Source organism: Semicossyphus pulcher, unplaced genomic scaffold (genome assembly GCF_022749685.1).
Source record: "Semicossyphus pulcher isolate SPU_LCO1_2020_fin unplaced genomic scaffold, fSemPul1.0.p SCAF_11, whole genome shotgun sequence".
Taxonomy (NCBI): Eukaryota; Metazoa; Chordata; class Actinopteri; order Labriformes; family Labridae; genus Semicossyphus; species Semicossyphus pulcher.
This window is the reverse complement of record NW_027211615.1, coordinates 20280529-20308516: the sequence shown is the minus strand read 5'-3', so window position 1 is coordinate 20308516 and position 27988 is coordinate 20280529. Positions and strand designations below refer to the sequence as shown.

The window sequence follows — 27988 nt, the reverse complement described above, 5'->3', positions numbered from 1 at the left end:
AAGTACTGAATAAGTAGTTGAAACAGTTAGCTAAAGTACAGAATAAATAGTTTAAATAGTTAGCTCAAGTACTGAACAAGTAGTTGAAACAGCAAAAGTACATAAGTAGTTGAAACAGTTAGCTAAAGTACTGAATAAGTAGTTTAAACAGTTAGCTAAAGTACTGAATAAGTAGTTGAAATAGTCAGCTAAAGTACTGGATAAATAGTTGAAATAGCTAAAGTACATAAGTAGTTGAAACAGTTAGCTAAAGTACCGAATAAGTAGTTTAAATAGTTAGCTTAAGTACCGAATGAATAGTTGAAATAGTTAGCTAAAGTACTGAATAAACACAACTTAATAACCTTTATAAAGATTGAAAAGACACGACTCAGTTCAAAGTAGGAAAAGCTGTTCTTTATTGTCCTAAATGCCACTCAGACACAAAACCAAAGCTGTGTGCAGGATACAGAAAAGAGAAGCCCGACTAAGGCACATATGGATAGAAACTCTCTCTAAATGAAAAGATCAGATATGTACACATACACCTATGACTGTCCAGTGTTAGACAAGGTTGGTTTGACAAAAGGGGTTCTTGTACTGTAGTTCATGTTATTCTGTCTGCGGTTCAGATTCACTAAAAACAATGAGACAGGAAATAAGAGCGTGCTATAATATGAAGGAAAAATGCGTCTAATAGTAGCGATAACATCTGATAACGTGACCTCAGTGTTTGCACAGAATAGAAACTTAAATGACAAAAATATGTACATCCTGTTTGGACAAACTGCATATTCATGTGTTTCCATCAGTATTATTTCCTTTTTATATATTTGACAACTGCATGTTCAGCCATCTCAGGTTTCGCTGCGCTCTGTTTTTTTCTACAAAACCGTGGCAATGTGGGGACAGTAAAAAAAACAGACTGCAAGAAAAGAGGCTTGTATGGCTAGAAATTAAAGTAAACCATAACACATAATCAAGCTGAAAGAATATAAAGGGACATATGAGACTCCAACTTCCATCTACTTTAAGGTTAAGTAAAAGTGGTATGTTTAATTCTATCACAATCAGTGAATGAGCATGTGACCAAACAAAAGAAAATATCAGGTTGTGAACATTTCCTGGTACATTTCCAGAACATTAACAAAGAGTGGACAAAGTGTTTGTTACAAGATCCAGGAACTAGGTACAAAAAGTACCATCCTGTACATGTTTGAATTATTTATTCCAAAAATATAACAGGTTCTCACCAGGTCAGGTTCTCATGATAACACCTCACATGAGGTTATGAGAACCTGACCTGACGAGACCTGTTCAGACCTCACTTTTCCATTCAAGTCTCTTCCTTCAGGAGGAACCTCATCAACAAAAGTCCAGCTTGAGGTGACCAACCTAGTCCTCCCTCTCCAGCAGAGGCTCAGTTTATACTCTGTCGAGACACTCTCATCTCATCCACCCCCCGCGGTTCAGGGGCATGCCGGGTGGCGGAGGGAGCGGCACCTGTGGCTGTCCAGGGGGCCCAGGGGGTGGGGGAGGGTACCCAGTAGGTGGGAGACCGATACCTGGAGGGGGCACGTGGCCCGGTGGCATGCGTGGTGGCGGTGGTGGAGGGTAGCTGTTGTAGCCTGGTGGTGGATACGTTGGCGCCAAGCTGGGTGGCGGGTACGATGAAGGAGGAGGCGGGGGGCCTGGAGGTGGCGCTGCAGGCGGCGGGTAGACATGGGGGTGGTACGGTGGTATTGGTGGCGCGTAGCTGGGCGGCATGGGAGCATAGGAGGGACCTTCTGTTTTCATCATGGACTGCAGGCTCTGGAAGCCTTCTCCAGACATGTAAGAGCTGGTGGTGGACATAATGTAGTTGGAGGGAGGAGGTGGAGGCGGCCGATGGGGTAAGGGAGGAGGCTGATGTGGAGGTGGGGCATGCGGGGGAGGAGGAGCAGCTTCACTTCCTGGTTCTGCTTCCGCAGGAGGGGCTGGAGCTGCGGGTTTGCGGTCTGGTGAGCGACAGGAAATAAAAGAGAAAACAACTTGTTAAAAATGTTGATCATCTTTCCCGTAAAAACCTCGAGACCACTCAGTCCTCTTTGATCTCAAATAACCTCTCTATTCCCAGACAGTGAGCGCACAGCCAGAGCAGGACTGCCAGGCTTCAGCCACATAGGAGGTCTCATTATCAGGCTCAAGCACTAATCAGATTGGTCTGGGAGAGGTTAGGAGTGTGCGTGTGTTAGGAAACATCATGTCCAGACGAGTTGTGAGTTATGTAAGCAGACTAAAGACTTTATGTTGCTTTCTAAGCTGGAGCTGCAGGCAGGGGTCCGGGCTGCTCATTACGGGCTTTTTGATGGCACACGCAAACAGACAGTGTGTACCGACGCTCTAACCCCACTCGAAATCATTTTAACCTCACTAATTAGATTGGAGGAAGGCTGAGGATGACAAACAGTCACTCTTACCTGGCGGAGGCTGCGATGTAGGCAGAGGGGGCATTGGGCTCTCCAGTCTGGGAATCTTTGATCCAACTTGTTCTGGAAATTTAACAGATGATTCAATAAAAGCAAAAATCAGTGAATGCATTCAAGTACTTTAACTGCAGGTTTACATATTCATAAAACCTGTAGGTATATACTAACCACAGCCACTTAGAATCTAGGGTTTATATATCTGTAATCATGCCAAGACTTGATCTGAATTTATGTCACATTTATTAGCTAATTTGGGTGAACAGACGACAGGAGCAGTTTTGCTGGATCTTACCTGGAGCCTTTGGTTCATCCTTTGGGGATGTCTGTAAAACAAAAGTTACGTCTGGTTAAACACACACACACAAGCTGTAGGACACTTTAAATATGCTAATGTGGGAATTTAAACCGTGGGGAAGAAAGAAGGAACTTTCCACCGACTATGGTTTTAAGACAAAGAGAATTCAAGCATATTACTCACATGTGAGCGTTTGAGCTGGCGCGCAGGGCTGCCTCCCTGAGGGGAAGTCTTCTTTGGTGGTGGGGGAGGAGGGTTGGCGGCTGGTGGTAGTCCCTGTGGGATCGGAGGGGCCGGGATCGGAGGAACAGAGGCCCGCTCCTTCTCCTGGATCTGCTGAGGGATGGGCTTGTTCCCCTGGGAGTACAGGTCCAGGATCTGGTGGCAAATGTCTGGAAGACAAAGACACGTTATCATTAAGAGAAAAGATAACAGAAATATCTCAGAGGAAGTGTCAAAGCTTTATGATGAATACCTTCAAGCAGCTCCACTGGGACGTCCTGGACAAACTGCTCCCACCAGCGGCGGGACGACTGCTTGGCCGTCCACTCCTGGATGTCGAACTTGCAGAGGCGGCCGGCCAGATACATGACGGCTACGGCAATGATCTCTGGTTCCCATTGGAGAGACAGCATGGTGCACAGGCTGCAGGGACACGGGATATAGTTACTGCGTTTTTCATCTCAAATGTAAGGAAATCACATCAGGGATGTACCACAGAAAACCATCAGAAATAAAAAGAGAGTATGCTTGCTGACTACTCACCTGTCATTGACAAAGGTCCAGGCCATCTGCAGCACCTTGCACACTTTATTCTTCTCACCTTTAACAGAAAGGAAAAGATCAATACGTTTTAAAGATTCCTAGAACTAAAAAATACTTTCACCCCATGTGAGGATCCAAAGCCACACTTCTCCTATCTCACCTTTGAGCTGCTTGACGTAGCGCAGCAGGAACATGTAAGGATGCTCCACCTGCAGGTCAAATTTGATAGTCTGGAGCAAAATTCTCTCCAACACCATCACCTCTTCCTGTTGAAAGAAACACAGACACCTCAAGTAATCCTGTTGGTTTGGAACAGTACAAGGGCACTTGTTCACCTGGCAAAGGCACACACTTTCATGTCTTGCACATTATCATACCTATCAACATGAAAACAACGCGTTTAAATCAGATCTACAACCCTTACTTAGAACTCTAAAAGTTCCATATCTGCATTGTGTGGTTATATTATGATTAGATTTTTTCAGAAGCTCTGTATTATAGTCTATTTTTGATCCAATTAAACATTGGTACATGAAAGCCACAGGATGTTACTAGCCGTCAGCTGCCCTGGAGTACACAGTAGATTCAGCTTCATTCTTCATGTATAAATTATCCAGTTACTTAACAGTAAAAATACACGATAATTGCATTGCATTTACAGTTGCACATAATAAATTATAAATATAAAAATGCATTTAAATTAAGGTTAAATTAAATTCCTTAACAGGCTCAGAAGGAGATCGGCCTACATCACAGCGTGTACTCAGTAACACCTTGTTCTCAGTACAGAAAAGGGGAACATGGTCAGTCAGGAGGTTAAATCCTCATACATGAGATATTGTCTATTTGGTGGAGCAGATTAACACTACATTAAAAAAAAATGTTATCATTATTCTCTTTTTAGAGCTACATGATATTATGTCAGGGCATTCATCCAGGGGGTCAGTGTGGACATTGTGGAGGTCTATAAGTACTTGGCGGTGTACTTGGATAATAAACTGGACTTGGCCAAGAACACGGAAGACGTCTACAAGAAGGGCCTGAGCCGCCTCTACTTCCTGAGGAGGCTGAGGTCCTTTAACATCTGCTGCACGATGCTGAGGATGTTCTATGGTCTGTGGTGGCTAGTGCTATCCTGTTTTGCTGTTGTGTGCTGAGGCAGCAGGCAGAGGATAGCTGACGCTGACAAACTGAACACAACTGATCCGCAAGGCCAGTGACGTCAAACTCTTCGACTCCTCCCTCTGACTGTCTGACACACAGACACCTATTTAAAACCGTTACATTAAATGTATATACACTTCACTGTATATATATATTTCACATATTTACTTATTATGTATATATAATATCTTTTTTCCCCCCATATTTTTCTGTATATAACTAACATATCCACATAGTTTTACTCTGCTTATATTTTCTATATTCACACTTACTCGTCTGTATTGAGTAACTGCAACGCACAAAGTTTCCCCCGGGGATAAATAAAGTATTTCTGACTCTTAATTTTCTACACTCTGTGAACAAACTTGATTGAGGTTTACCTTAACTGTGAACTTACACTGACCAGTGTGAACAGGAGAAATATCTTAAGACAGCAGGGAGAATGAAAGAAATCGTACCTTCGGATCGTCACCGAACTGGGCGAACTGCACGTCGTTCAGCAAGCTGCGAGCTGTCTTGATGATGTCTTTACACTTCTTTGGGGTTTCCTCCACTTTCCCCGCCAGGAACAGACAGCAAGCACCCGTCACCTGTCGAGAGGCAAATAGCACCTGTAATCCTGCAAATTTGGTCACATTCCAGGAAAAGTAAAACCAAAGTGAGAGCAGTCAGATGAACTTACATATCGGGGGAACTGCTTGAAGGAGTGAAACATGTAGAAACGGTGGAAATAAATGATGCCGGTTGCCAGTGTGTCATAGTGTCTGATGACAGTCAAGGATATCATAGAAACCATCTACAATTATAAAGTTAAATATTTCAATTAATCAATAACAAATTAAGTTATTGAGAAATAAGCAGCTTTGTAAAATAAACATAACAAGTACATTACATTAAATAAAGTAACTCACTGTAGCTTCCTTTTCACAAGCATGTCTATAAAACAAAGTAAAGTACTAAAGTCATACGATTTCTTCAGTTTTGATGCTTTTACTGTCATTAAACTTGCCATAATGACATTTTTGGAAATGAAATGTTCATGCTTTGCCTATTATTAATCAATCAATCCATCAAGGATACAGGCCGAGTCTGGTCCCCACGTCAAAAATGAAGCGGGCTCCTTCCCTCCGATACCGCGCCTCTGTGCCAGGGTCCAGGCCTTCAGACTGAGAGGGGGTGTGGGCTAAATCCTTCTTGTCCCAGTACCAGCATGGCTTGATGTGGTCCAGGATCCCTTGGTTGGTCATTGAGAGGTTCTCCTTTGATTCCTTCATTGGTTGAGGAGAAGCTGCAGAGGATGGACCTGCTGCACTGGACTGTTAAGAAACAAGACAAAAAAACAACAACACTGTAGTTATCATAACTAACAATTAGTATTAAAGACAAGAGTAAATACTAGCATTGCAGGTGTATTATGAAAACTGTGAGGTGGGCTTACTTTGATGTTCAATGTTTATAGCTTCAAACACCTAGGGGTGTCATGTCAATTTCAGAAACGCATTCTCCTGATTTACCCTAAAGTGCAGAGGGGGTGATCAGAAGTTAGCAAGATTCACTCAACGGATGCAAGCACTCACTTTACCAGGAGGAAATCCTGCAGGATGCACTCCTCCTGCTCCAGTGGCACAGCGTCACCGCTCTGTGACCCACAGTGATCACAGACACAGACGCGCTCCAAAGGATCGCACTCAGTTTTCTAATTTATCAAACTGAACGACAACTTAATATTTTTCCATCGTCGTTAAAATAAATCAGTCATTGACGGAACTACAATTAGATGAGACCACCCTCTGCAGGCATTATACACACTTGAGCCTGTTGTTAAAGTCCCTGGTTTGTACTTGTCTATGATGTGCAGCACACTTAATAAACTGCAATGGGTTATAAAAACTAAGATTATAATGTATTAATATCTCTCTCTGAATTATGATTTTATATTCTTAGAAATGTTGGAAAAATGCATTTAAATCGGTGATCGGCAGTTCTCACTATTAAAAAATCGGTAATCGGTATCGGCCCTAAAAATCCTGATGGGTGCATCCCTCGGTGTAAGTTATCCCATAAGCCAAAATGGAGGGATGTTTCATGTTTTGCCAAACAGTTGTTTCCCAATGTCCAGTTACTGTGGGGGCCACAAAATTAACAGTTCAGAGTTTAAAAAGAAAAAAAAATGTAGAAATGATGAAAATAGTAAACTTATTCTAAGGGGAATGTAATGTTTTGCATGGCACCTCCCATCTCATTCATTCATAAATAACGATCGACGCTGAGCATGCTAACATTACATAATGTTACAAACAATACATTTAGTGACATAATCAATGTATTAGTATGACTGTCAAAAGCAAAACATAAGATTTTCCCATAATTAACGAAGCGAAACCTTACTAGCATTCAGTGTTAGCCGAGCTAGCGTTAATGAGCACTCTAAGTTGCAGCCATGAAGCTAACATTACCATATAACCACTAATGCGAGGATGTTAGTGGAGTTTGTAAAGGCCGAGAGGTCTGCAGTTAAGGTACGTTAAACACACTGCCTTAATAATCTGTACTCTAAAACACATGTGGTCAAAGTTGACAGCTAGTTCACGTGAAGTCAAACAGGTGACTCTCTGTTAGCAGCTTCGGCTAGCAGACCTGCTTCACTCGAGGTCCGAGTGCCGCTACGGCTCGGAATCAAAACTAGACTAAATTAACATCCATCTCAGTCCTTATGTTCGTAATGAAACACCGCTCTCACCTTTAACATGTGTCCGATCGAGTAGATCGCCGAAAAGAGACGTCTGTATAAATAATCCGCAGTTATTCACAAAAAGTTGGCTAACAAGTCATCATCAACAGTCCCCATTGTAACAAGGGCACCGCCATTTTGGAGGACGTCAGAGAATGTTGGCAGACGTCATCACGCAGGGTGCCGGATAGAGGCGTAATGTGGTTAAATGTCGTTTTTACATTTCCTCTCCTACATTAGTTTGTTGAACTCTTAAATTACTATTCCTTCTGCTGGAGATAAAATATAGACTACTCGCGTATTTTCTACTAAGATTGATGAAAATATGGTATTACCAATTATGTCCACTAGAGGGAGACAAATAATTACACATTGACTTCTGGAGCCAGGAATGGATTTTGGACACATGCAGTCATTTGACCAGATGACTCACAAGAACAATGAGTGTAATATATATCTTCTACACGATATTTTTCAGACGATTTTCTGACTATTTATGAACTTATTTTGCAGACTTAATTCTTGATTTGGTCCCCTTTTTATTGTTAAACGACAACTTCTGTACTTAGGCTGCACGAATATGATGGATAGCTTAATGGTTTGTGCAGTAGGTTTGTAGGTCCTTAATTTAAAGGTAAATAGAAAAGAAGATAATTTTAACTACAGGCGTATTTAATGGTGCAAAGTTATTTTATGGAAGGATGTAAAAATATGAGTAAGAGTGAGTGGGGTTAGAGAATGACATGCTACACAGGCAACAGCATTTAAAGTAATGAAAGATAAGAAATCAGGACAAAATATACATATTTATTTTATATTAAAGAGATTTATTTTCTAAACCAGTTAGACCTCCTTTGAGAAAACATGCAAAGTGATTTCTACTTTGTAAGGGGAAAGTTATAGACTATAAGTAATGTTTTAAATAATATAGATTAAAAAAATCACACTTTTATCAAATATATTTGCGCCAATAAACAAAAGAGTTTAACATAAAAGGAATTCTTTAAAGCATTGTCCTGATATATGAGTGACATGTTACAGCCCATTATGACAACAAATTAAACTTTTATTTGACTAAAAGGGAATAATTTAATGTTTTTTAAGGATATTAAGTCAAGATATTTGATATCTTTTATATATATATATATATATATATATATATATATATATATATGGCTATTATATAGCAGAAAAAACGACTGAAGGAGCATCTTTTGCAGAACAAAGTTAAACTACAGTGCAGGAAAATTTCAGTACAAATTCATTTCCCTCCCTCACTATTTTAAATCCAACATAAAGCAATGCCCTTTGTCACCATCCTATACCTTTGTTTGCTTTCCCTCTTCCAGCAATAAGAGCAGGCTACATCTAAGTAACATCTCGTGCCCTCTGCGTCCCCCCTCCCAACCCTCACTTCTGAGAAAAGCCGGCATTGAATCATTTACTTGGTCCAAATTAAAATTTGGAATCTGCATGCATTATACATTCAGCGGTGCTCGGACAAATCCTCTTAACTGCTGCAGAAATTGTCAGGATGTGTCCTGTAGAAAAGTAAGAGCCTTGTCTCGTTGTATTGCCCGTAGCAAGGGAGCATCTCAATCTGTCACTCAAGTCCACACACACACACGCACGCATACACACACATACACAGTAAATCAGCTTATGAATAATATATACTTGTACTTTCTTTATTAATATTAAACATTGCATAATGAAGCACCGACTATAAGCAAATCCCAGAGCAATATTCATATTACCACGAGCTGTCCTGGAGTGGACCTCTCATTGTTTGTGTCAGTCCTGTGGTGGTTAAACACGTCAAAACGTCTGCAGTGACCGGCTTTTATACTTAAACCTCGGGTACCCAGAATACTATCTTTTATTTTCTTTCATTTATAAGCACAATATTGGTCTATTTTAAGATATTAATGCATTTTTGGTATTCTTTAGAGATGAGAGGGACATGAAAAATGGACGATAAAAGGATGTGATGAAGGTTGTGACCCAGAAATCAAAGCCTGTTAAGTTGCATGCACTTCTGTCCACTGATGTGCACGAGCTCTCCCTTCTTATTGTTATTTAACATGAATTATAAGTGTCCAGATTCCTTACATCTTGGGCCACTTTTTGGGCTAAAATGTGAACATAATGTCTTTTTGTAACTTGGACTAAACTTTCATCTCAGCATCTCCTCCTCTCTTGTGTAGCTATTGCCCTGCGGTGCGTTCAGGGGATCTCCGATTCAACAATGGCACTTTGCCACGCAAAGATGCTTGTCTCCTCAGAGGCAACACTCTGGACTTAAAACCTTTCCTGTGTCCACAAGCAGGGTATTTGTGTTATATTGGCCTTGTGCAACCCAGCTTAAACTGCCTTTGCCCGCAGCCTGCAGATACAAGCTATAATGGAGACATTGATGTATTATTGAGAAACCCATGGGTGAGGATCAAGGAGCTGCTTGCAGGCAGCAGGGAGAGCAAGAGTGTGTGTGTGAACCCAGGATAATGTTTTCCTTGAGCATCCGACGTGTCCACGGCTGCTGTTGCTCTCTTGGCCCCGATGCGAAAAAAAGAAGACATTTCATGTAATATCACATACTGAATTTATGCTCTCCAGTCAAAGCAATATGCTCGACAACATGCCGGGCATGTGTGTGTGAAAGCGAGCTGTTGTGTGTAGTGTTTCCATGTGGAGTCTGCTGAGGTTATGTCTACTTGAGCCAGAGCTGAGATGACATTTCATTTATATAAATAATTACTGTCCTGAAAGTCCCCTAGGCCTGCCCCGAAGCAATCAAACTTCTAATGCTCTTAAAATTGCCCACCATGTTTTATTAATGGCCGACTATAAAATGCATATAGCTGCACACTTCTCTGCTGATCCACCAGGAAGTGGTGTCGGCTTTAAATGGCCGTATTAGGCTTTGTATTTTTATTCAACAATGTATTTCACTCAAATTATAGCGCAGCACAGGTTTGAATTGTATGCTGAGGTAAAAAAAAAAAAACTTGAGCATGTTCTTATCCGAGCTGTACAAAGCACTTATCTGTGCACACACAGCGATCTAAACGAATACAGTGAATTATGTGCCCAATGATTGCCCATTAGTGCCATTAATTGCCTCTGAGTGAACCTGATCTGCTCTTCAAGGACTCTCTTACATTCTGCATTGTATAAATGGCAAATTAAGGAGGCTTCTTATCTAAAAATAAGAATAAAACACAGCGAGGCTGTGTGTGTGTGTGTGTGTGTGTGTAAGGTTTCACCCTCTCCTGACTGTGCCAACAGAGGGTACTGTTGCCTCACAACATGCTTAAATGATCCAACAACAAAGATGCAGCCTGCTGTTTCTCCCTCTGATCCAATGAGAGGAAATAGGTGTGCTTTACATACTGATCAGGAGCCTTATCTGGTCATTTACTGAGCCTCAAATGTAACAATATCATAAAAGTATTAATTATCTAAATGAAAGGTGACCTTTGAACCCTGATTGACTCATGTGCTTTCTTGAATCAGATCTAGGTGTGGGTGGTCCGGACATTCCTGACGTTTAAAACTGTTTCCTAATGATATATCCGCAAATTTTCAGCTGGCATTATAAGAAAGGAAATAAAGTTTTAACAATCTGATTAAAACTTGATAAAAAAAGGAAGCATGGAGATTAAAAAATCATGATTAGATGCGCGGATTTCACGTTTTTGGGGGGGGGGGTTTAATGTCCATTAAAAGCAAAAACATAAGAGGAAAAAAGGGTCATTTTTGTGAGTGACAGTGTGTCATACATAAGGAACCGATGATCAGTAATCATTACTTTCTGTGTCAAATAAGTAATGATCAACCAGCGCTGAGCTCTACAGCCACCTCTCGCTGCCTCCAGTGTCCGCGTGCTGTCCGCTGCCTTCCTCCCCATGCTTGTTGTGTCTGACGCGCAAACGTCACGGACGCACTTGAACTTGAATCCAATCCCACTCCAAGGAGGCAACCCCAACCACACACACTCCCACACAAAAACACAGGCTGCATATAGACTATACACACACACACACACACACACACACACACACACACACACACACACACACACACACAAACACACGCGCGCATAAACGCGGGGTCCTCCCTAACAGAGCTTCTTTCATCGTGTGAGTCAACAAGAAGTAGCCTCGACACTGGAGGAAACCTGGAAACATTGGACCTCTGCTTGTTGGACGAGAAGGAGGAGGAGGTGTCTTGTCTGCCCGCCTGCTCCCTCTCTCTCTCTCTCTTCCCCCTTTCTCTCTCTCTCTCCCTCTCTCTCTCTCTCTCTCTCTCAATCAGCGAGGCTACTGCCACCAGAGCCAAGAGTTGCCGTTCCGCGCGCCGATGCCAAAACGCGCAGGAGGAGTCAGTGCCAAAGGGTCATTTTAGCGCACCGCTGCTGAAATGGAAGGACTGTAGGGAATCCTAGAATAAACAGCAGCAGTTTGACCCCAGATGATACAATCATATCATTAAATTAAGAAAAGGAGAAAGGGAAAGGAGCCAAATAAAAGCCTGAGCGCATCGCCGGTGGAGCCATCACGGTCGCTGCAGAGGTGGGCAGTCCAGGATTTTTATCTGCGAAAGGTCATTGCAAACAAATAACCTACGCATTGATCAGCTCATCGGCCGCTTCTTCTTCTTCCTAAAACTCCACTTTGGCTTCCTCAGTCCAGGTGTTGCTTCCTCATAAGACGCTGCCTGCAGGACACTGTGGACAAACTGCTCTCCCATCCTCATTGCGCTCCTGTCCGACTCCTTACTCACCTTCCCACGCGCGCATCAAAGTTGTAGCAGAAGACTGAGAACAGCAGAGGGATTAGGGAAAAAGTTTGTCACCTGCGATTCCAGAGAGGACCGACACCACGGTCCAAGCCGACTCCAAGTGCCGTTCACCGGGCGATGCCAGAGTAAATGCCGGGGCAATGTCCCGCCGCAAGCAGGTGAACCCGCAGCACTTATCACTGACGCACAGGGAGACAATACAAGGTGAGTTTCATTACAATCACATGTCCCACTTCTTTCATGATCCACTTAAATGGTTTAAATTAATTATAGGTTATCGTTATTATTAATTATCATTGTTATGGGGAAATAAAAGTTTTCATTTGCAGATTTAAAACATCCTCATGTTTTTATTCTTTAAAACGCGCCGAATGAGGACGCAAAATATCGACCACACTGTTACACTATTACACTGATTTGTGACATAAAATTTACCATGTGATAACAGAAGATAAACATAGATCTATGTTGTTTATTAAAAACGACTTTTAGACTGATTTTGAGCGACTACGCGGGTCAGTAATTGTTGTTTTACACTTTTAAAATTTAACCACCATTCAGTGATATTCTAAGCGCGCCTTTTGCAGCTTTACGTGACTTTATTATAACAGATGATCTTTTGACACTTACATCGGACTTTCTGCCTGAGTGTGTGTGTGTGAGAGAGAGAGAGTGTGTGTGAGTGTGTGTTTTCTGTCTGTTTGCATGTGCACGCACGTGCGTCTCGAGCGTGTAATCCAACATTTTATCACAACACAATTTAGTATTTTTATCTGCCATCTTGCAACATGTGGCGTCGTGTTTATATTTATGTGCACTTTGTGAAATATTACACTGATTTCTAAACACGCAGGTATTTATTTTGTGACTTTGCAGGATTACTTAGATTTAAATTTAAACGTATTTTTAATTCAAATAATCTCGTTTGATCTCAGTCTATCACTCACACACACTCAGACACACACACACACACACACACACACACACACACACACACACACACACACACACACACACTCACACACACACACAGTCTCATATTTTTCCTGACACATAAAGGCCCATTAGCACTTTTTGGTAACACATAACACAAATCAATTTACGCACAAAACGAGTTCAGTTTGCAGTCACACAAAAACGCAAACAACACACACAAATTCACCACAATCTAAACTTTATTAACACAACATTCTCACACAAAGAGTCACAACTTATTTGCACTGTTTCAAAGCTGCGACTAAAAAATTGTGATGAAATTGCGCAGATTAAATCTGAGGCAGGAATCGCTTCTTCTTTTTTTCTTTTCCCGGGCTAATGATTAAAAAGTCACATAATCCAATTTCAAATCAATTAAATCAATCTAACCTTCATCTCCCAGCGCTCCCTGCTTTGCCTAAATCCAATTTCATAGAGGCCTAATCTGGGTAATTCATTGCAGAAGTTCATGATGTAATCTTTGGCCAATCTGGTTTGTGTTGAAAGGGCTTCGGCGCATTCCGTCCCACCCGACACGTTTGGCATTTACACTTATCATTTATGCCTCCACTTTGCCTCTGCTTCATGTCACCGACTTTCCTCCCATTCAGCTGAAATAATTACGGTAATTTCAGTCGTAAGGAGCAATCTGAAATATAAATGTTTGCTTTAAGAAGTGTTTTATTTTTCCAAAGTGTCGTGCATCCATAGCAGACTTTATATCGATCCAGCTTCAACATTGATCTGACATTTTATCCTCTGCTGGCACAGTCACTTCATTAGGGTGGGGACGAACTTCATCCCCCACAATTCATTTTTAACTGTGCAAAAAAAAAAAAAACATAAGTACAGTTTGACCTCAGGCATGTGTGCTCGGTTTTAACGTTTACCTGCATGAATTATGACAAATAATTGCAACCTTATGCATATTTTCATTTGTCTTTAGGGAACGGGTACAAATTTGGACTCAATGTTAAATATTTGCCTCCCCACCTTGCAGCCATGGGTCATTCTTTTCTGTTCTTTTTTTTAACATCCTTTTGCATAATAGTTACACAAACCCTCCAAGCACCTGCTGTGCAGTCAGCAAATTCTTCAACCTGTGCTGCCGAATGTAGATTCTTGCATAATTAGATGGATAATTAGCTAATACACACTGGCTTTTAATGTCTTTATTTCTTCGTCTGAGGGTCACATGTAAGATGCATGTTTTTGTTCTTGCATGAAGCTTTTAAAGACGTGTTTTGGAGATCTGTCATCACTGCTGACCTGTGTCCAACAAAAGCTTTATTTGTTGCAAAAGCTGACAAACGCTCGATGTTCAGCTCCGCTGTGCAGAGGTCAAAACCGTGCCTCAGTGGCTATTACAGCACGTACAGTAAGGTGCCTTAAAGTAGGGCTATCTGGGCCTGAATCAGGTCCTACCTGTTCTCTCACATGATACACACTGTCTCCTGTTTGATGAACTGCGGCCTCGAGCTGTGACAATGACCTGAGAGGCAGGAGTGCAGGATTAGGGAAGGACTGAACCTGCAGGTATTTTCTTGTTTGTTTCTTTGTGGTGTATTCAAGGAGGTCAAGTGCAATGCCAAAAGTGGACTTGGAGAAAAAACACGCGATTGCATAATTTTTAAAGTCCTATTGTTCTCTCTGTCTGTGCTTGAACGTGTGTGTGTGTGAGTGTGTCCTGTATTTGCATAAAGCACCTTTATGTTTGCCATACGTGCAGGATGTCTTAATAACGGTAGCGCATCAGGGGCTGTGATGGATGGATGGAAAGCTCTTAACGTACCCATCATTCAGTGTGGGGAGGCTGTGTGTCGCTGTGGGCTGTTTCCTTAAGCTGGGTGGGTCTGAGGAGGACCAGGATCCCACCTCAGGCTGAAGGATCTGAGGAGCGCTGGGGGAAAACCAAACTGTAATTTGATTGAGTCAACATAAGATGAGAGCTTTGCATATGTGCAGAGGACATTTAGGAAATTCTGTAAGTGGTCTTTATTGTTTATTTAAAAGTAACTTTGTAAATAGGTGGTGCAGCTTCCCAGCGTCTCCTCGCACAAGTAATAATGCGACGTTTCTGCAGGGTGCCAGCATATATCAGCCACATGTCAGACAAGGGGTTACTCAGTGTAACTAAACACAGCCTGGTGCCCTGCAGCCACGGGCTTATAGGTCACACTCTTCATGGGAGAACACAGAACCTGAATATCAGCATATTTCTGGACAGGCTTTCTACAGAAGACTATGTACTGGAAATCTACTTGCCAGGCCAGACATCAAGAGGGACGCACAAGTGACTGTAACTTGCAATGCATGCACACAATGCACAAGTATGCGCCAGGGAAACAGACAGAGAGAAACCGCACATACCACCGTCAAAATGCTACAAACTGCATATTTCACACACTAACTAATGACATGTAACGAGCTGGATTTGACCTTCAGTTTACTGTTCATCCTTTTGTTTAATTAAGACTCCTTCAGGCAAACGACACCTCAAGGTTTTTTTAGCTTTTCCCAGCCAATGATTCAGCCTCCATGACAAAGAAATCTATCATAGGTACATGTATTACTCACATAGTAACATGCAGCACCTGGTGTTGAGTATCACAGGCCCGGCGGTCTTTGCAACCTGATACCAGAATTATTAATACAGACGATTGTTTTCAGCCATCCAGCCATGGAAACGCCTCGCCATAACTGTTTACTCTCAGAATTGGCATGCTACTTGTGAAACAGTTAATGTTTTCCTCTTTATTCGCACCATATGGCTGTCGAATGCTGGGGGAGAAAACCCACCGTACGCACTGCAACAGCACAGTAAATATTCACACACATTGTGGTAAGCGGATGATAATCTCACAGGAGATGATTGGTGAGCGATTTATGATTTGCACTGCGGCGCTGCAGTTTGTTCTCAGCTTCTCTTTCAATATTGCAAAATTATCGAACACATTTAATCAATTTTGAAACGCTATAAAGCTCCTCTATTATTATTTTTATACGTCTTCAAATTGTTTGGCAATTTTTGATTTATATCTCCGAATGTCATGCATCATAGCTCGCGAGTCATTTATAGCGATTTAGTGACAAGTCACAGTCAGCAGCAGAGCTGTATTTTGCTCACTTTCAGCCTGATAATCTAAGATTTATGATAAGAAACGCGACTGCTACAGATTAAATGGTGATAAGATAATGAAACACACAGGCCTGGCCTTACACAACCGAACTGTTGCAGCTCTGCTTGGCAATCGCAGCCGAGAAAAAGGGATAGGCTAAGCGAGGCCGCTTGTTGTTTGAATTTTTGATTGCAACCATCTGCATCGTTGCTGGTGTCATTTATTTTCAATGACAGCGTGAATCTTACCCGACTTTCCCTGTGGGGTTTGCACATGTGTGTGTGTGTGTGTGTGTGTGTGGTGGTTTAGCTCAGCAGAAGGAAAGGGGAAAACAAAGAAAGGGAGACAGGTCTGAACCCATACAGCATGGTCGACTGTCATACGAGTGCCCCTGGCCTTACTCTGCCTCCACCAGCAGAACAGAGTGTGCAGCTGGTATTAAAATGTTGTGTAAGGTCAGGACTCCGGCGGCAACGGGAAATAGTTTCACGGTTTCTGTTAAACGGCGCTCACAAGAGTCTAATCAAATTCACATCACTGAATAAAAACAAATGTTTCAAATCCGGCTAAATGAAACGTCCTCCGGTTCAAACCCCGCGCGGGACAGAGCCGAGCTCGAGACACCGTGCTGCACATTTAACTTTGCCCACACCTTCACCTTAGGCAACAACTCAAGGTCGTCAAATTTATTTATACTAGTGTTTAAGGACGAAAGCAATAATTAGGCGTCAGTGGGAATAATGGGGAGATAAATCAGAGGACACAACCCTTATGTATCTTGGCATGTGTTGCCTTCCTTGCTTGTTTTACCTGGTCGCTTGAGTGAAAAAACATCAAACATTTCCCGCATAATATACAGATTTTTACAGTTTAAATACGACACAGGCCTAACCTTAATGTGCTGCAAACACTGACATCTGCTCGCACAAATAATCCCAACTATTCCTCTTCTCTCATGAAGAAGTTTCACCCCTTAAATCCTTCTTCATCAAGCGTTTAATATAATTTTCCACCTTTTTTTTTGCACAAATGGAAATATTGGTGAAAGAGGCCCATTGTCTTCGCCTCTGTCTCCCATCTGGTACACATTGTGCAGAAGCAGCAGCAGCAGCAGCAGCAGCAGAGTGACTGACTCTCTCCTCATCAAACTGATAGGGGGTGCTCTAAGGCTGCCTGACTTAACTCGCACTTGATAAGGCAGAGTAGCAGGACTGTCATTGGGAGAGTATAGCTCCCTGTGTGTGTGTGAGAGAGAGGAATAAAGTATGTGCGGTATCGTGTTAGACAGCTGGGTTTCATTGCTATCATCACGCCTTCTCCTCGATGGCATGTTTGACAGTGCGTCTGCTATGCTCCCTCACCTATCAAGCATGTTCCTCTCACATACGAGTTTATACAGAGGAATTAGACACTGTCTGTCACGATGATAGGCCACATTAGACTGTTTTTCTTTCATGTGTATGTTTCCATTTCACCGTGTTTGTGTCCACACTGTCTTTTTTTTCGTCTTCTCCCCCCCCCTCTGGAAGAATTCCACGTTCAGTTCCTCCTCGCACCTGTGTTTTTCTCACACAGGTGAGCCTCGGGAAAGACGAGCGAGCGAGCGAGCGGGTTTTTCATAAAGGGGTGCGGTTTAAAGAAGATGTCCGACTGATATTTGAGTGTCGTAGTGACAGTGCCAACGCCTGCTAATTTACCGCCTTCTGCCCCCAGGCCGTGTTACTCAACCATAGGCTAACGAACAGGCCCCACTTTATCTTTGCAGGCAGAAAGTGAAGTTCAAATGTGTCCAGGTGTCTGTCATCTCGCTGTCTTTATCCAAGTTACACACAAACAAAGATCCCGGCAGATCCTCTGCAACCTGTCCTGCTTCAACGTCAGGAAATAAGAGCGCCATATTGTTAGCAAAGCAAAGTCCTGCGTGTATTTTTATGCGTCGCACATATGCACGTATGCATGCATGCATGTGCACGCTTACACGGCCTGTGTGAACACTCTGGAACATTGCTTCATGTGAATTATGGTCGCAAGCTGTGAACTGTAGGTAAATATGTGTTTGTGTTCCTTCTTTGCCGCCAAAGATTATGAGATGGAAATTATTTGGCAGGCATCCAGGAACCCATCTCCATTTAGAGAAAAGATATTTGGCGTCGGATCATCACTCCAGGGCGAAGTGAGTGGACTGGAACGTGTGTGTGCGTGTGTGGGAGGGTGGGTGCGTGGTTGGGTAGTGAGAGGGGGGGGATTCATCGCTGCAAAGAAATATTTGAAATGATAAAAAATTGTGGAAAAATGTGCGTAATATTCAGGCGGATCTCCGCCGGAGTCTAACGGTTATGACTGGGATTTTTAGAGGAGTAACGCCTCCCTGACAGTTTGAGATGGGTGATAAGAGAGTTTAGGATCTTTGTTCTGATAACTGCACACCGAGACGCAGGCAGGCACACACACTCTTTGTCTAATCTTTGCAATTATTAGGGTGTCATGTTTGGAGAAAGAGAGAAAAGAGAGGCACAAAAAAAAAAAGAAAAAAGGGAGGGGTGGGCTTAGAGACAGACTCCTCTCCCAGGCATCAACACCTCTCCCTGGGTACCCGCTCGCTCAGACGCCCCCAGAGTCTCTGGAGCTTCAGGTTTCCTCCAGGACACGTCTTCATACTGGTACATCAGGGTAGTTTTAGAAAAAAAGAAGGAGGTTGTCCATGAGGGATTTACGTTAAGCTGAGGGAGTCAGTCTGTGCCATAGGGGACGAGCGGGGGGGAAGAGTGTGTAATGGTTATTAATGACCGTGTCAGATCTGTGAAGAATGAGATTTACTCTCTTAACAGGACCCCGGGTTTGGCTTTATAGATTTTCTGTCTGTGGAGAATACAGTGTTCAAACTCACCTGCTCCATTCATACACACGCACTTCTTTTTCTTTATCTCTGGTTTTTCTTTTTCTATGTCTCACTCTGTGATCCACACGAACACGAACACACGCGCACACACATGTTGGTGGATGTGGCCTCCGCTACGCTACACTTTGTTCTGCACAAGCTGGGGCTCCCACGTGGTGAAGGCAGCCGTCTAGCTGTGACAGCGCAGCGCAGCAAAGGCCCTCACCGGAAACCCAGCCTGCACTGTGAGATGAATAGCTTCCTGGCCGCACGCACACACACACACACACACAAATAGGACCAAACACACACATATAGATGTTATAGTGTATGTACCGGGTCCCACCCACGCAGATCTCTCACGGATAAGCCGCGCAGGTGTTTGTCTGGGCAAAGTAGCTTCACAGGGGCGTTGTTTTATGCCATGAAAGTGACACAAGTGTGCACGTAATGATCATCACATGCTGGAGGGAGGGTTTGCTTTTATCATGTGACTTCCACAGAAATAAATAAACTTCTGTGTGCATTCTTTTCTCTTCCTAATCCAATCCAATCCACTTTATTTATATAGCACATTTTAAAACAACAAGGTTACCAAAGTGCTGCTCCTGTGTCTCTTTAAAAAAAGCAGCAAATGATTTAAATGTGTCCCTCTTCTCTTCCCTTTTCTGCAGCAGAGACCAATCATGAATCAGGGGCGGGATCTCCATCTCCCCAACCGTCGACCCCCAGCCCTCGGAGGTTGGGACCCGGCGAGCATGACCTCCTGACCTGCGGCCAATGCCAGACCAACTTCCCTCTGGGCGACATCTTGGTTTTCATCGAGCACAAGCGCCGTCTCTGCCGGGGGCCGGGAAGCAGACCGGGGTCCTTCTCCAAGCCGGGGGAGGCTGGCGGGCTCACGGGCATCCAGCTCTCTCCGAGGGCCAGGTCGCTGGAGCTGGGGAGAGGGTCCATCCCGGTGGAGGTGGGCATCCAGGTGACCCCCTGCAGAGAGGAGGTTGAGGAGAGGAGGATGACGCCGGCCAGGGGGATCTGCCCCAAACAGGAGAGAGGAGGTACGGAGGCGGAAACACACTGAGCATTTAAAGGAGGAGCAGCTCAATTCTCAACACAGTTTTGAAGAGCGCTCTCATGTCAAAACACACACACACACACACACACACACACACACACACACACGTCTCTCACCTGTCCAAGACAGATATCTCTCTTTAAAGAATCCCAGCTGCTTGTTATTTTGACAGTGGCCTTCAGGAGGGATTAATGTAGCTCGGGATGATTTCATTAGTGTGAGTGAGAGCTGTGTGCGTCTATTCTGCTACGTAAAAAGTAAAACATCACACACACACACACACGCTCACACACCAAACAAACAAACAAACACACACTGGCAGGCCTGAAGGACTTCTTCAGCTGAAACCAATTGTGAAAGGCGAGGAGGAAGGTGATAGAGGAGCCACCCCCCCTGTATGTGTGTATGTGTGTGTGTTTGTTGTTTTTTTGGCTCCTGTGAGTGCACGTCACGTGTCGCAGCGTTTGTAAAGAAATCCTGCAGCATATGAAGAAAAAAAAAGAGGTTAAGAAAGCTGATTAAAATTCATCTGTGTGCGTGGTGAGGAGAAGGGGATTAATAAAGCAGCAAGGCCGTTCATCTGGCTACGGGAGGGGAGGGGGGGCGAGAAAGGGGCGAGGAGGGGGGCGTGTAGACTGCCAGCGCTGCAGGGAAACCAGTTCAAAGTTATCAGAGGAGACAGTCACCATCACACCCAAGAGCTGGGAAGGCTATCCAGGATTACACAGACTCCAGTAGACTAAGAGGGACTCGGTTAGAGGAGGGAGACGCTTTTATTGTGGAAGTTACCCGCCACAATAAAACGTAAAGAGATTACACAGAGAGACTGGTCAACAGAGTGCCTTACAGACTTTTTTGTCTCACATACATGCAAAGTTTTTTTTTAAAGGGACCGTGTTTCTTATTATTTTTACATTTCAAAATAAAAGCTGCTGCAGATAACTTTCATCAGCAGCATAGACGCTCAGTCTCCGCGTGTGTAGCCAGCAGCTGCTGCGTGTGGTCGCCAGCTTTTATAGATTAAGAAAAATACATAAAAGAAGATTACAAATAATTTGTGACAGCGCTGTCACTGCTTGTTTTTCAAAATAAAAGTGATGGGAAATTTATAGAAATTCCTTAAGTTGTTTCTTTGAACCAAAAATAAAGATGGAAGAAAGCAGTTAGCATCTTATTTAAAAGGAAAAAGTTGCAGCAGCCCGTCAGTTTTGTTGTTAGATTGTGACGCGCTTAATTTTTTATTCTCCAGCCACAATTTTGATATTAAACGAGCACTGAACCAACCTAGAAGCCCTGCGGCAGTAGAGAGAAAACATGGAACTCATCTGGAAGCTCATGCAATGAAAAAGACTCAATGAATTTTACACGGCACTTTGTCTGTTAGGTGGTCAGGGGGAAAACATTTAAGCAGTTAGCGAGTGAGTCAGCCTGTTAGAGCGGCAGTCATTTAGTCACTCACACAGACAGACACACTGACGGTCTTATCACGAAGAGAACAGGACATGAAAGCACTCCAAGCCGCAAATGAAAGAGAGGAGGAGCGCTTTGTTCAACACATTAGATTGCCACTCAAGGCAGTCTCAAGTTTCAACCAAATTAGATTACATTATTAGGTCTAATTAAGTCCAAAGTGTTAGCAGCACACACACGGAGACACGCACGCACACACACATAAGGACATATCATCACGTTTGCTTGCATTGAGACCTTTGCAGCCAGAACACACACACACACAAAATGAGAACATGCATCATACATAACACACACCTGCACACATATAAGTGCAGAAATGTACCATAATGTCCTCGGCGTGCATGACATACCTGCGCTGTATAGCTGTATGCATAACACTTAACCCTCTCCTCTCCTGGATTGTTCTTTTTTCTCCACCTGCTTGTGTTTTATAACATCCTGTCTGGCCTCTTTGTCTGTCAGCCCGCTTGCTTAAACTGCAAACATGCTGCAAGGCTAGCAGATTCAACCCCAAAAGGTGCACACACACACACACACACACACACACACACACATGCACATTCGGCGTAGATGAAAAATGGCCCTTCTGTGCCCTATTTTATTTTCCTTGAGTTTCTCCTGCTGATGCATGCACTCTGCGTGTTTATGTGTGGGCTTTGTCAGAGTATGTTAATATGTGTGTGCGTGCGTGTGTGTGCACCTTGTATGAATTTGTGTATGCGTGCCGCGTCTGTGAAGAATGACGCGTGTCACCAGGCAAGCGAGAGGTTGTCGCTATGGGAGCGTTACCATGCTAAGGCGACCCTGGCCCTGCTTTGAACCCCTCCCAGGACGGCTGGCGGCCCCCTCGGAGCACTTAAACACATCCAGCACATCCTGGGCGAAGCCACATCATGACAACTCGTCTCTCTTCTGTGTGTCTGTCTGTTTCTGTGTCTCTCACAAACACTTTGTATAGAGATCGCACGGTAAATATTTCATGAGACCATGTGAGCGACATCTTTTTCTCTCTCTCCGTCCACCTCTCATCTTCCTGCTCTCACTTCTTCATCGCCACATTGGTCGACTTTAGTCATCTTATTTTGATAGGAAGCGACTCGCCAGCTCGATGTGATACCGATACCGCTGCTCTTAACTGAACCAGAGTGACACTGGATTATGATCAAAGGATTTAAATGAGACAACCGCCACTTTAAAACTGTCACACCTAAACGTGCAACATTTTTGCAGGTTTGAAAGTGTGTTAAAGTGCAGTGCAGATGTTTTTTTTAAATAACGCGGTAGGATCGGTTTTTGATCTTCAGCCAATTAGCATCAAGGATTTATTTCATTACCTAATATGACTAGTGGTGGTTTCTGGTTAAAAATCTGTGGTGTAACACACAAAAAAACGACAAATGACCTTTGTACCCGGCGAGGTCAAACCCTCATGTTCGACACTTGTCACTAAATAACTGTGACATCCTACTTTCCACACCTCAGCACCGCTGTGGATTTGAAGGTGTCCCTCTCCTCTCTTCCTCTCTTCCTCCCTCTCTCTCTTTCTCTCCCCCCCCTGTCTTTTTTTTCCTCCCTTTTTTTTTGCCCCACCACCCAATGCTCCTTTAATCACCTGGCTTGCTCTCATTTCCATATTAAATAGGCTTTAATCATGAAAAGCAATCAGGCTTTTGCATATTCATACCTTCCCCTGTACGCCGGCTTCCCTGTCTCGCTCCAGTGCCAAGCAGCCAGTAATCAGTAGGCAGGCGGCGTAATGCCATAGCCTCGGCCCATCGCATGAAAACACACACACACACACACGCGCGCACACAAACACAGTGTGTGAGTTAGAAATAACTTCACATGCTACTTACGCATTATCTCTACTCCAGGAGAGAGAGAGAGGGAGAGAGAGGGAGAAGGGTAGGAGATAAAAAAAGAAAGATGGCGAGACTGATCCCTGATTTGAGCTGCGAATATTTGTACAGAGGCTCAAGGAAAAGTCGATTTGCATAATGACTTTGTAGTTTTGCATTAATCACATTTGCATATGAAAATGCGTTAATTACTCCTGATGATTTTTTTTAAAAACTTGCTTCATTTGATGTCCAAGCTCTGGGGTTGTGATTAGGGGTTACATGGTGGCAGTTGTGTAGGTGGTGTGTGTGTTTCCAGTGCAGTGTGTGTGTGTGTGTGTGTGTGTGTGTTTATGCGCTCTTACATGAGTGTTTTGAATGCTTGCCAGGGAATTTGCCTTGTGTCTGCTAGTAGGCATGTGTGTCTTTTTTTAATTTTCTCATTTGTGCGTGTGTGTGTGTGTGAGTTTCTGCGAGTGGCAAATATTTCCTTATTCCTCTGTGGGTAAAAATAGGAGTACACTTCTTCCTGCACAAAAATACACATCATTTTGTTTTTGATTAAGACGAACAAACAGTCATTCACGATGCAGAATCTCCCTCTCATGTGTTTTTTTGCACTTTTAAGCTACAAAAGTAACAGAAATAGAGAAAGACAAGATAATCTGATGCTTCAGATATATAAAAAATATTTTTTGAATTATGAACACAGATGACGGATGACTGGACTTGATAAAAAATATGGTTGCTTAACAATCGAATCCTCCGTTTCTCCAGTAATGCGACACATAAGCCAGGTTCAATGTTATTTCTGAACCAATTTTGAGCAGTTTTTAAAGAATAAATTAAATAAAGAACAATTATACCCATGTGATGCATTTTATGTGTTGCATGTAATTACATGTTCTTCTGCATCACGCTGCATGCAACTACACCTCTGCACAGGCACTTGTCGACACCGGTTGGGTCTAAAAAAGGAATCAACTTCTACATTCTACATTTAGACGTAGAATAAGCGCACGAGTAGTGAGTGTATTTCTGCGGGATCACGCCATAAAATACAGCTTTAAAAGTAAGGTAGAATAATTTAATAATAAACTTCATTAAGTCGCTGCTTCTACGTCTGCGTGCGCCTACGATGTTCACGTACGCTACATCTGTGTGTGTGTGTGTGTGTGTGTGTGTGTGTGTACAATTACAGTATCCGTGTTCCTGCCTGTGTATGGGCCCCTAGAGTTGTTGGCTCATAACACTGAGCCTCAGACAGGACCACCCCAGGGGCCGTCTGACTCTGCTTGTGTGTGTCTGTCTGCTATAACGCGCAGGGTCAACTAGGTCTATAAGGAAAAGCTGCTAAAATGGCACGGCTGCACACACACGTACCACCTGACACACACAAACACACACACACGCTTACAGATTAAACAATTAAACATTTACGCAGAGAAACAGAAAGCAGGAAGACACACACACAGATAAGAACCACACGTACACAAAATGTGTGCGCATGCTGGAATGCATACATCTCACATTAAGGCCTCGCACACACGCACACACACACACACACAGCTTAAAGGCTCCCACATGAAGGCATCAAACGCTCCACAGCCAGCTTTATGGCACTCATATGGCAGCAGATTTGATATTTTCCTACCACAGCGGGGGAATAAAACTCGCCACTAATTTGGACTGCGAGCGCCACCGCTAACTTTCAGCATGTGCCGACTGACTGTGTCTTCCAGATGTGTGGACTCTTTGCTCCTTAACAGCCTTACTTAAGAGGCATTAGAAACCTCACACCCCGTCCCTGCTACGCATGGGGAGCGATGATGGCGCTTCGGTCTTCCACACAAACACGCCGCTTTGAGTGAAGTGCTGATGTGAAGTTGACGGCGTCGCTGCTGCGGACCATAAGTTGTCTTGTGTCAGTGGGAATCTGTGATGTGTTTATGTTCTTTGCATAAATAGCTATAATCAAGGTAATTTGACTGCTGCACCGTAGCCCTTGCTTCTCCTTTCTAACAGGTGTGCTTTCAGAGGCTGAGTAAAGTTGCAAAATTCTTTTAAAACTTACAGTAATTACAGAGCGAATGTACACGTCCAAACACACACACATGCAGGAGCCGAGAGACGAACCTGCTGAGCAGCATGTTCTTAAAGTGTTCATGCGACATGCATGCAACTCATGTGTCTGTGTGTGTGTTCAGCTATTGTGCGTAACATGTAATATGCCCCCTTTCAGGAGTAAATGGGGAGATTTTCTGACCGCAGCTCCTCTATAGAAAAGTGTTTGCCTTTGGGAGGAAGAGGGCTACCATTAGTACTTGTGAAAAGGGAAAAGAGATGGCGCTTGTTAGCCAGTCAGACAGGGGTAATCCTACTTGCTTCACTGTTGTTGCTCCTTTCCTCTTATCTTATTAGCGTCCCGCTCTGATTGGGCGGGATTGTGGGAGAAGAAAATGAGGAGACAGCGTTTATGGCTGTATTTTCCTTTTTACAGGCTGCTCCGCCACAAGAGATATTGAAAGCCTTTCATGGTACACTTACGATTCCCCTTATTTCATCCACTTATTTGTCTCCAGCAATTACTCGGAGAGAGAGAGAGAGAGAGAGAGAGCACACCGGACACAGACAACACAAGATGATGGGTTTGTCACTTAGATGTGAATCAGTAGTGAGCCAGGAGCCATATATAGCATGCACACGACATATTGATACACCACATAGTATCATTTATACAGCTGTATCCTGTAAGCAGTGGAAGTTAAACGAAGGGGCCTTAAAACTGAGCTTTTGATTTCTTTACGCTTCCACTCCAATACAAGGGATGTGCATTTGTAGTGCTTCAACTTGACAAAATAAATAATTTAATAATTTTAATAGCAAAAGCTCCTTCCAGAAACAGCGTTACTCCGTTTAATCCACTGAACACTGTGAACAATTTTCATAGGGACATTTTTTTGTTGGCAGAAAGCAGTTCCATTTCCTGTGAAAACTCTTAATAGAGAGGTCGTTTTTGAGGATTATTCAGAGCGCCAGGGACTTTTATTTTGGAAAGACACTTTAAAGTTATACCAAAACTTTTTATTTGCGAGGTTTGATTTTTTTATATTTTCTTTTTGAAAAAAAAAACCCCACTTTAAGATGCTCAAAATTGTCCTTCAAAATAAAAGTCACGTTACCTCACAGAACATGTGCTCCCATCTACAAGGAAAAGCAGGAATCATGTGCTCTGCTCTGGGATGAAAGAGGGCTTGCACTGTCATGTCCATAGATGGCATTGCAGACAGGGGAGTTAACTGCTCAAGGTTAAGGGGGCTGCACTCTCCCTGTATACTGGCGTAATTCATACTTTTCCATAAAGCCCTCTTCTCCGTGTCTGTCTTTCCCAGAGCACAACAGAGCGAGCCAAAATGAAATAAAGCCTAAGATGTTATCAGGGTGATTGGTGCCAGCGGAGCTTGTCTGGGCCTGTGGTCTGGTGGGGCAGCGCTGGCCTGCACCCGCGTTTATATGTGCGATCGAGTGTGGGTGTGTGTGTGTGTGTGTGTGTGTGTCCTAAAGGCACTGGATAGATGAAAGCTTTCTTTAACCATAAGCTATGCAGGAGCCGTGCCAGGAGCAGGAAATGTATCAGCGTGATAACAGCCAGAAAGACAGAGAGAGAACGAGAAAGAGACAGAAAGAAACGACAAGAGAAAGAGAGAGAGAGAGAGGGAGAGGCCACATGAAAACCCACAGGGGGAGGCCTGAGGCCAAAGTCAGCCCAATCACACACACACACGCGCACGCACAATTGTCACTTCATAAATATGTCTTGGGTGTGTATGATGAGAGATGGGTCTATGCTCATTTCTGGATGTGTGTGTGTGCGTGGGTGTGTGTGGAGCATTCAAGGTTAAATGTTAGAGACGGTTTGACACACCTGAGCACGTATAGGACCTATTAATGAGAGAGAACAGAATACACCTGAAGACACGACCGTTGCAATGCTAATAATGTTGTGCTGTCCCGACTTCACTGGATCACTTTGGGATAGATTTAACAGAGATAAATACATCAGCAGATTGTTGTGTGTTGCGTTGTTGTACATTAAAGCTAATATTGATCATTTTTGTAAATTAATTTGATAGTATTCGATCATAGTTTGTGTATTTGAAGGACGTAAGTGAAATTCCATCTTCATCTGTCCTTTTATTTGTCCTAAATAGCTTGAAGGTCTCCTATTAGCATTGCTACATAAGACGCTAAGCTAAAAGTTTAGCCTTACCCTCAGGTACAATCATAAAACATTTGACATTTGCTTCACATTTTTGGAAATGAGCTTGAGTTCATTTTATACTGACACTTTTATGAAAAGACTTGCCACTGCCCTAGCTGTAAGGTAAACATGAAGTCGTAACCGGCTGTCTGCTAGCTTAGCTT

At 43.3% G+C, this 27988-nt stretch overlaps 2 protein-coding genes across 3 annotated transcripts in view; one reads left to right on the top strand and one right to left on the bottom strand.

Annotated features, from left to right (window-relative positions):
• Positions 1–380: 380 nt before the first annotated feature.
• ccnk (cyclin K) lies at positions 381–7519 on the bottom strand. The gene is made up of 11 exons (XM_069656748.1): positions 7412–7519; positions 5752–5987; positions 5354–5435; positions 5130–5261; positions 3668–3773; positions 3508–3565; positions 3218–3387; positions 2926–3134; positions 2740–2770; positions 2439–2510; positions 381–1976 (listed from the first exon to the last, which is right to left on the bottom strand). The coding sequence occupies exons 1-11, from the start codon at positions 7418–7420 to the stop codon at positions 1426–1428; spliced, it is 1656 nt and encodes a 551-aa protein (XP_069512849.1). The 5' UTR covers positions 7421–7519; the 3' UTR covers positions 381–1425.
• A 4226-nt stretch (positions 7520–11745) lies between these two features.
• The window catches only part of bcl11bb (BCL11 transcription factor B b), a 28688-nt gene continuing 12445 nt past the window's right edge, over positions 11746–27988 (top strand). Inside the window, exons 1-2 of one of the 2 annotated variants that reach the window (XM_069686302.1) lie at positions 11746–12409; positions 19855–20235. In XM_069686302.1, coding sequence (XP_069542403.1) covers positions 12346–12409; positions 19855–20235 — 445 coding nt within the window. In that variant the 5' untranslated portion in view covers positions 11746–12345. Of the gene's footprint in view, positions 12410–19851; positions 20236–27988 lie in introns of both variants that reach the window. The other variant, XM_069686294.1, reaches the window with a different exon arrangement.

What these genes read in the sequence shown, in the direction of transcription:
- ccnk (XM_069656748.1), bottom strand. An exon ending in GTGGGGACCAGACTCGGCCT is followed by an intron (nt 5,436 to 5,751) that starts GTATCCTTGATG and finishes GACTGTCATCAG; the next exon opens with ACACTATGACACACTGGCAA. An exon ending in GGATGAACCAAAGGCTCCAG is followed by an intron (nt 2,511 to 2,739) that starts GTAAGATCCAGC and finishes TTAAATTTCCAG; the next exon opens with AACAAGTTGGATCAAAGATT.